Here is an 8,751-nt window from a genome sequence, read left to right as displayed (position 1 = left end):
CACTTCACTTCTCTGCGCCTCAGTTACCTCATCTGTAAAATGGGGATTAAGACTGTGAGGCCCACGTGGGACAACCTGATTCCCCTGTGTCTACCCCAGCGCTTAGAACAGTGCAGAGAAGCAGCGTGGCTCAGTGGAAAGAGCACGGGCTTTGGAGTCAGGGCTCATGAGTTCGAATCCCAGCTCTGCCACTTGTCGGCTGTGTGACTGTGGGTGAGTCACTTAACTTCTCTGTGCCTCAGTTCCCTCATCTGTAAAATGGGGATTAAGACTGTGAGCCCCACGTGGGACAACTTGATTCCTCTATGTCTACCCCAGCGCTTAGAACAGTGCTCGGCACATAGTAAGCGCTTAACAAATACCAACATTATTATTATTATTGCTCTGCACATAGTAAGCGCTTAACAAATACCAACATTATTATTAAGCACTTATTATGTTCCATGCACTAAGTACTGGGGTTGATACAAGCTAATCAGGTTGGACACAGCCTCCGTCCCACATGGGGCTCCCAGTCTTAATCTCCGTTTGATACATGAGGGAACCGAGGCACAGAGAAGTTAAGCGACTTGCCTGAGGACACATGGCAGGCAAGTTGCAGAGCTAGGATTAGAACCCATGACCTTCTGACTCCCGGGGCCGTGCTCTGTCCACTAGTGTTCTTCCCGCCAGGTGTCGCCTCCCGCCTCGCAACAGCAGTGGAAAGAAGCCCGGGCCCGGGAGTCAGAGGATCTGGGTTCCAATCCCACTCCACCACTTGTCTGTGTGACAGTGGACAAGTCACTTAACTTCTCTGGGCCTCTGTTTCCTCAACTGTAAAATGGGCATTCGATCCTACTTCCTCCTATTTAGACTGAGCCCCAAGAGGGGCAGGGACTGTGTCCTACCTGAATAACTTGTATTATTCAAACCCAGCGCCTATAATGGTGCTTGGCACATAGTAAGCGCTTAAATACCATGGGAAAAAAGCCACATCCAGTGGAGGGCCTGAAAGCTGGCACGCATATGATGGAGGAAGCTGATGGAGAGAGAAGGGGAAGATCTGACCCTGAAATGCACATATTTGACTCTCCTCACCTCCATCTACCTGAGGTCTAAAAGAAATCAGGCATCAGGCCTAAAAGGAAGGACATTTGGTCGGGGGGCGTTGGAGGCGGGCAGGTGGGGGGCAGGAAGGGTGCAATGTAGAGAGGCCCCGCCTGTGTAAGTGATCACACTGCCAGGCACCACTTTCCCCTCGGTGAGTGGCCTCACCGGACCGGACACCTACTGAGTACAGAGCACCAGCCCGGGTTCCTACCGGCAGAGCACTGGACCGCACGCTTCGGAGCACCCAGTAAAGACAGAAGCAACAGTTCCTACCCTCAAGAAGCTTGCTATCTAACAGAGGACCGGGCAGAAACAAATCGTGTCCATTCCACTCTGGCTTGGCTAGAAGGCGGTCAGGGCAAGCCGGAATACCGGGCGGGTAGAGGAAAACGCCGAGCCGCGGGGCGGTAGGGGGAGGTGAGGGTCGGCGGGGTGAGCCGGGGGTCCGGGAGGGGCCGTGGAGCCCGGAGAGACCAACCTCGGGGGCTCCGGGGGGTGTCCGGTTGCTTGGTTCCAAGCCGGTTTGGTGGTGAGGCAGTAGAGAACGGATCCACTGAGTGATGTGTTCCACCTATTGTCCCTGCCTCCCTGGGAACACCTACGTCCAGTGATGGTAGCCCTTAGCGGGAGAAGCGGTAGTGGTATTCATTAAATACCAGCTTTGCGCCAAGTACTGTGCTAAGCACTAGAGAAAAAAAAATTACCCGGAGGAGAATCGGATGGCATCCCTGACCCCGGTCTAAGAACAAGGGATTTGGCCAAAGGCACATCAGACAAGATGAAAATAATACTTTGTACGGAGCACCGTAGGAGCCCCTGGGGAGAGTACAAAACAGTCAGTAGATACTATCCCTGTCCTCAAGGAGCTGAGGGAGACGGGGCATTAAATAAAATATATTACGCAGGAGCAATAAAATGTAAAGATCTGTCCAAGTCTGCTACAGGGGGGTGGGGAGGTTGGGACCTCAAGTGGTGACGGCGAGTGAAAGCGCTATTTGAGGGGTCGGAGGCTCTTACCACCGGCCCTCCAGACCAGAAAGGCTCCCCCGTCGGACACGCCTCCCCCCAGACCCTGAGAGAGGAACTGGCGTGGACAAAGCCATGGGGCCAGCCGGGGGGCAGGGACGGGGGTTGGGGTTGGTGTGGGGGCTCACTGCCCCGTTCTCGGGCGAAGCGCCCGGCCCAGGAAGGCCCCCGTCCCAAGGACTCGGGGAGGGGACGGAGACGGCTCGGGAGCTAGACCCCGACCCCGATGTGGGCACGCGGGCAGGCCGGGAGGAGGGCGGGCCGAGGTTAGGACAAGAACGACTCCTCTGTCAGCCCCTCTGCGAGCCCCCGGGCAAGCCGGGAGGCGGCGGCCCGAGGCTAGAACAAGAAGAAGGACTCCTCCGTCAGCCCGGCGGCCTGCAGGAGGCCGGCCACGTCTTTCTGGAAGTCAGGGGGGCCGCAGACCAGCGCGAACGGCTTCCGCCGGCAACCGCCCACCACCTGCACCATCCGGTCCCGGTCCAGGCGGCCCAGGTGGGTTCTGTCCCGGTAGCTCTGGGGGAGCCCATCCAGCGACGGCTCCTGAGGGGACAGAAGTCTTAGGGTGGGTCAGCCCTCCCTCCCCCGAGGTGGACGGGCGAGCGAGAGGGAGGAAAATGGGCAGCGAAGGCTGCCGGGAGAGAAGCATCTCCTCCCTGTCCTGCCCGCTGCCCACCAGACAACCTTCCGAGGACCCGCGGCTGGGGGAGGGTTTCGGGACCCTCGTCCCCGCCTGCTTTCGCCCGCCAAGCCCGCGAGCCCCAAGGGGCCGGGTCGTGGCCGGACTGCTCCGCTTGCATCTCTCCCAGCCCCGGGCACACCACAGCCAACATCGGGGCTCAGGAACAGACTGAAGAAATTAAAGACAATCTCCCTCTGCTCAAGGGCCTCGCAACTAACTTCATCTTTGTACGCTCCTCCGCTGAGGACTCGGTGGCTGTGCCACGGGACTTGGGGGTAGAGGGTATGGAAACGGGCATGACCAAGGTTGAGGTTCTAAGGCAATGTCCTGGCAGAATCCCCCGCGTTTGTTCTCTTGGCTGGCAGCCCCAACGCCCTCCAGGAACACCACGGCTAAACGGAAAGAGCCTGGGCCTGGACGTCAGGGAGCCCTGGGATCTAATCTCGGATCGGCCTCTTAGCCGCTGCATAACTCCTCTGTGCCTCAGTTTTCTCCTCTCTAAATTCAATACCTGTTCTCTCTCCTATCAGAACGTGAGGCCTGCGTGAGACTGGGACTTTGTCTGACCTGATTATCTTCTGTCCCCCTTGGGGTTTAGCACGGTTGCTTGGTATAAAATCAGCGCTTCTCCAATACCCCGAATCCATCATTATCACGACCGCAATGTCCCCAGGCCAGGGGCCCCGGCTCTGGCCGACTGAGACCCAGCCGCGTGCCGGAGGGGGATGGGCCGGAATCCGGGGACCCCTCACCTGGCTGAGCACGAAGAGAACCTGCACGTTCCAGAAGCGAGCCAGGTCCTGGAGGACGGACTTCAGGTAGATGTCCCCGAAGGTCCGGAAGCAGCCCACCAGCGTGACGAACGTCTCGTCGTCGGCGTCGCCCGTGATGCCGTGCAGGATGGGTAGCATGGGGGCCAGGCCCGTCCCGGCCGCCAGCAGGAGCAGCTGTCCAAACTGACCGACGGACGGACGGACCGGATCAGACCGGAGGGGGCCGGGGTCAGGGATGAGAGAGATGGGCGTCTACTTCCCTTCGGTTCCCCGAGCTCCCGGTTCCCGCGGCTACCCGGGGAGTAGGGGGAGGGGGATGCACCTGCAAGGGGGTGGGGGGGCTTGGCCGGGCCGACTGGCCCCAAGGGTCGGTGACATCCGCTCAGGCCGGAGGCGGGGGATTGGCCGTTTCGGACGTCACTGCCGGGCAAACCCTGGGAGACGCCCGCGCTTTCTGCCCACCCTATCCGGCCGCCCCCGCTGACCATCCCGCCGATGCCGCCCTCGCCGCAGGACTCCGTGCGCCGTCCACCGAGGACGGCGCCGCCCAGGGTCGGGGCCGCCCGGGGTCGGGGGTCGCACAGCGTCGGCATTGCCGACGGCTCCCGCCGAGGCACTGACCTGGTTGGGCCGGTAAGGGAAGCCCCCGAAGGGGCCGCGCCAGAGGGCCGAGTCACCCACTCTCCAGGACCTGATGAACCGGGACGCCAATCCGTTGCGATAGCACTGAAACAGCCGGGTCGCCGGGCACCCCCAGGGGTTACCGACGGCCTGGGGCCGGGGGAGCCGACGGCCGCCGTGATCCCCCACGGACCCCTTTCCTGGGGGCCGGTGTGGCTGGCGAGGAGCGAGAGCGGGGCGCAGCCCCAGGACGCCCCAGCCCCGGACACCCGCTCCGGCCTCACCCCCCGATGTCGCCGCCCAGTCCTCTGCCCGCCCTGGAGGCTCCAGGCTCCCAGCTCGGCACCACCGCCCCCGCCCCGCCGCGTCCGTTCCCCTCCGCTAACGGGCTCGCCCCGCGGTCTCCCTCACCTTGATCAAGACGTCAAAGTAGCCACGGGCATCGACGGGGCTCACGGGCGTGTACGCTCGCTGGACAGCTTGGCCATCCACCTCAGCCCTGGGAAACAGAATGGCAGATCCTGACAGGACTGTCGGGGCAGAGCTGGGAAATGGAGTGACGGCTTCTCAACCGTTATCTGTCCGCTCTATCCGGAGATCCGAGCTGGGTCCCCGGGGGAGGGTCAGCGACTGACAGGGGAGAGTCGCGGGTGTGGGATGGTCTGTCTCCCTCCGCCCCAGACCGTAAACTTGTTGTGGGCAGGGAATGTGTCTGTCGATTGTTGTATTGTACTCTCCCGAGTGCTTAGTATAGTGTTCTGCACACAATAAGTGCTCAATAAATACAACTGAACGAACGGATGAATAAATGAAATGCTGGATCACTGGGGGATAAGTCAAGGATGGAGCGGGAAAAGTCAGGGGTGTTGGATGGTCTATACTGGGTCACTAGGGAGAGAAGCAGCATGGCACAATGGATAGAGTACGGGCCTGGAAGTCAGTAGGTCTTGGGTTCTAAACCCAGCTCCGCCACACGTCTGCTGTGTGATCTTGGGCAAGTCGCTTCACCGCTCAGTGCCTCAGTTCCCCCATCTGGAAAATGGGAATCGAGACTGTGATCCCCACATGGGACTGGGACCGTATCCGGCCCGATTTGCCGGTATCCACTCCAGAGCTCAGTGCGGTGGTTGGCACGTAACCAGCGCTTTACCAAGGCCACAGTTATTATTATTGAGAGAGAGGATGGAGAGGGGAGAGTCAGGGATGTTGGATGGTCCATCCTGAACTATGAGGGTGGGTGTCCAGGAGGGCATCCAGCCCACCTTTCCTCCAAGCACCTTCTGTCCACCCTTCCCCGTCTGAAGGGCCGTGGGGAGCCGGTGACCTTTTTCACTGAATCGCTAACAACTAGGAAGAGCCCGGGGTCAAGAGAGGAGAAGGGGGTTCCTGCCGCTCCTCCACGGGGCCAACCCCCAGTGACCTTCTGCTGCCCTCGACGGCCAGTTGTGGAGGCCCGAGGTCGGGCCCCGGCCTGCTGGCCCTCGGGACCACCCCCAAAGACACCGTCCCCGCTCGGCCACGCTAACTCTAGGGGCTGCCGACGGGGCCGGGGGAGAAAACCTGCCCCTCTCCCAGCTGGGCTGGGTGTTGGTGGTCGGGGGGGGGGGGTCAATCTGTCAACCAATCAATCACTTGCATTTACTGAAGGCCTACCGTGGGCAGGGCACCGTCCTAACGGCTTGGCCGCACAGGCTCCATCTCCGATTTTCCTCTCTTCCCCTCCGTCTGCATATGCCCGGGGTACCCCACTGGACCGTCAGCTCTCCCAGGGTGGGGTCTGGGCCGTCTACTTTCACCGTGCGCTCTCTCCCCAGCGCCCAGCCCAGCACAACCTCCCGCATCCAGTGGGTGCAGGACCTGGCAACTCTGCGTCACACAAACTCAGCCCTCATCTCTGCCACTCATGAACTTACCGACTTCCCTTAGTTATTTGACTCCTTTGGCTCTACAGAAATTTGTCAGACTCCCTCCTTACATTATAATCTCTTTAGGGGCAGCACTTTTGTACTCTCCCAAGTATGGGGCACAGTGAATTGGCACCAGGTGGCGCTTACTAAATATTACTACTGCTACTAATTGTGGTATTTATTAAGTGCTTACTACGTGCCAAGCAGTGTACCAAGTGCTGGGGTAGGTAAAAGGCTATCAAGTTGGACACGGTCCCTGTCTCACGCGGGACTCACAGTCTTAATCCCCATTTTACAGACGAGGGACCTGAGGCACGGAGAAGCGAAGTGACTTGCCCAGAGTCACACAGCGGACAAGTGGAGGAGCCGGAATTAGAACCCAGGTCCGCGCTCTTTCCACCAGCCCATCGCGTCCTGCCCGGACGGGGTGCTCGGTATTGCCCTCTGCCCACGGAAGGCGTCCGGTATGGCACTCTGCCTGGAAGGGGGACTCCGCAACAGCACCCTGGCCACCGGGGATGCCCGGTACAAAGGCCCGCCTGCGGGGGAAGGCCAGTACAGGCCCTGCTCTGTAGGAGACACCCGGTATAACATCCTGGCCACAGAGGGGGTGCGATAAACCCTGACGGTGACAGCTCGGGGTCACCACTCCTCAGCTAAACGCCAGCCCCACGGCCCCCCACGGGCGACGGGGAGGACCACGCACCGGAGCACGATATGCTGCCCGGGGCTCAGGCCCAGGCGGCCGTTGGCGGGCAGCGTGAATCTGAACCGGAAGGCGTCGTCGGTCAGCTGGTCCACCGCGCTCAGGTCGAAGGCCCGGAACGCTTCGGGGCTCAGGACGGACCCGGCAGGCTCCCGCTCCCGCTGCTCGACGACGGCAAGGATCGAGACGACCCCGGGGACGGCAGCGGAGGCCATCGCGGCGGCGGCGGCGCCGTCCGCGACGACGAGAGCGGGGACGTGGGTGACGACGACGAGGGTGACATCCGTGACGGGGAGGGCACGACGGGGGCGAGAGGGAGCGGGCTCGGGGCCGCTCCCGCCAGGTCCCCCCGGCCCCACCCCGCAGTGCTCCCCGTCGCCCGGCCCGCGCCCCAGAGGGCCGCCCCGACGGCCCCCTCGACCCCACGGCCGACGTCCCCCTCGCTCCCGCGGCTCGGGGCCGCCCCGCCCGCTCCGGACACTCCGGCCACGCGCCGGGGAAACGACGCTGTCCACGCGGAGGTGAGATGCTCCCTCGGCCGGAGGGCGGGGGGGGGACCCCAGCTCCCCACTGGGCGCAAACGTACGCACACACACACACAAACACACAGTCCCAGTCACGGGCAGGGTGGCGGTCGGTCAGTCGGTCGGTCGGCGTCCCTCCCCCTCGGCGCGCAGAGCCCGGGGTCCGGCCCGTACCTCCCCGCGATTCCCGGACAGCAGCCCCTTGTCGTTCCTGGCCCGGGCCTCCTCCCAGCGGGCCAGGTCCCGCCGGTAAAGGTCGAAGACGCAGGGCCTGCAGCCGCTGCCGCAGCACTGCGCCGACCTAGGCTCCACGGGCCGCAGCCGCAGCCACTCCTCTTCCTCCTCGCCCTCCTCCTCCTCCTCGCTGGCCGCCTTCTCCTCCGCCTCGGTCTCCTCCTCCTGGGCCTCGCCCTCCTCCATCAGCTGCAAAGCAGGACCGTCGCTCAGAGGGAAGCCGGCCCCTCCCGGCCTCCACTTGCCAACTCGGCCGGCACTGATGCCGGCACCCATTCCCCACAGCTCCCGCCCTCCTCCGCCCGGGCCCCGCGCCCGTCCCGGGGCTCGCGGGGCAGGCCCTCGCTCACTCGCTCAATCACCGTGAGCCGAGCGCCGTACTGAGCGCTTGGGAGCGTCAACGGGCGTGGCGGACACGATCCCCGCATTCGAGGAGCCGAGGGTCTAAGCGTCGCTTACGGCAGCACTCAGGGGGGGCATGACGCGGTGGACGGAGCAAGGGCCCGGGAGTCGGAAGGCCAGGGGTTCTAATCCCGACTCCGTCACTCGTCTGCTGTGCGACCTCGGGCGAGTCGCTTCGCTTCACAATAGTGTGGGCGATTGACAATAATAATGATTAATAACGGTATTTGTTAAGTGCTTACTATGTGCCAGGGACGGCACCAAGCACTGGGATGTATACAAGGAAATCGGGTTGGACACAGTCCCCGTCCCACACGGGGCTCACCGTCTCAATCCCCATTTTACAGATGAGGGAACTGAGGCCCAGGAGGATGACGGGTGGATCCTCCCCGCACCGGGGTCAGGGGCGGCGGGAAAGAACCGAAACCGGGCACACGGGCCCCGGCAAGGCAAGTCCCCGCCCCCGCTTCGACCCCCTCCTCGACGGGGCGTAGCGTGTAGAGCCCGGGCCCGGGAGTCGGAAGGTCATGGGTTCTTATCCCGGCTTCGCCACTTGTCTGCCGTGTGACCTCGGGCAAGTCACTTGAGTTCTCTGGGCCTCAGTTCCCTCGTCTATAAAATGGGGATTTAGACTGTGAGCTCCAAGCGGGACGAGGACCGTGTCGAAATCGATCTGCTTGTATTCACCCAAGAGCTTTGTATAGCGTCTGGCACATAGTAAACACTTAACAAATAATAATAATGATAATAAATATGGTATTTGTGAAGCGCTTACTATGTGCCAAGC

General features: G+C 62.1%; 1 protein-coding gene across 1 annotated transcript; it reads right to left on the bottom strand.

The window, feature by feature from the left end:
* Nucleotides 1–1,654: 1,654 nt before the first annotated feature.
* LOC100092378 (NADH-cytochrome b5 reductase-like) lies at nucleotides 1,655–7,838 on the bottom strand. The gene is made up of 6 exons (XM_029082946.2): nucleotides 7,503–7,838; nucleotides 6,805–6,965; nucleotides 4,603–4,690; nucleotides 4,192–4,296; nucleotides 3,550–3,753; nucleotides 1,655–2,658 (listed from the first exon to the last, which is right to left on the bottom strand). The coding sequence occupies exons 1-6, from the start codon at nucleotides 7,836–7,838 to the stop codon at nucleotides 2,455–2,457; spliced, it is 1,098 nt and encodes a 365-aa protein (XP_028938779.2). The 3' UTR covers nucleotides 1,655–2,454.
* Nucleotides 7,839–8,751: the final 913 nt, after the last annotated feature.

The sequence above is a fragment of the Ornithorhynchus anatinus genome, chromosome 18, assembly GCF_004115215.2.
Source record: "Ornithorhynchus anatinus isolate Pmale09 chromosome 18, mOrnAna1.pri.v4, whole genome shotgun sequence".
Lineage (NCBI taxonomy): Eukaryota > Metazoa > Chordata > Mammalia > Monotremata > Ornithorhynchidae > Ornithorhynchus > Ornithorhynchus anatinus.
This window is presented reverse-complemented; position numbering and strand designations above follow the sequence as displayed.

Coding starts and splice junctions, on each gene's coding strand:
- LOC100092378 (XM_029082946.2), bottom strand. CDS start 7,838: ATGGGTGCCGGCATCAGTGCCGGCCGAGTTGGCAAGTGGAGGCCGGGA. Junction 6,966..7,502: donor TGTCCGGGAATCGCGGGGAG/GTACGGGCCGGA, acceptor GTCGTCGAGCAG/CGGGAGCGGGAGCCTGCCGG. Junction 4,297..4,602: donor ACTTTGACGTCTTGATCAAG/GTGAGGGAGACC, acceptor CGGCTGTTTCAG/TGCTATCGCAACGGATTGGC.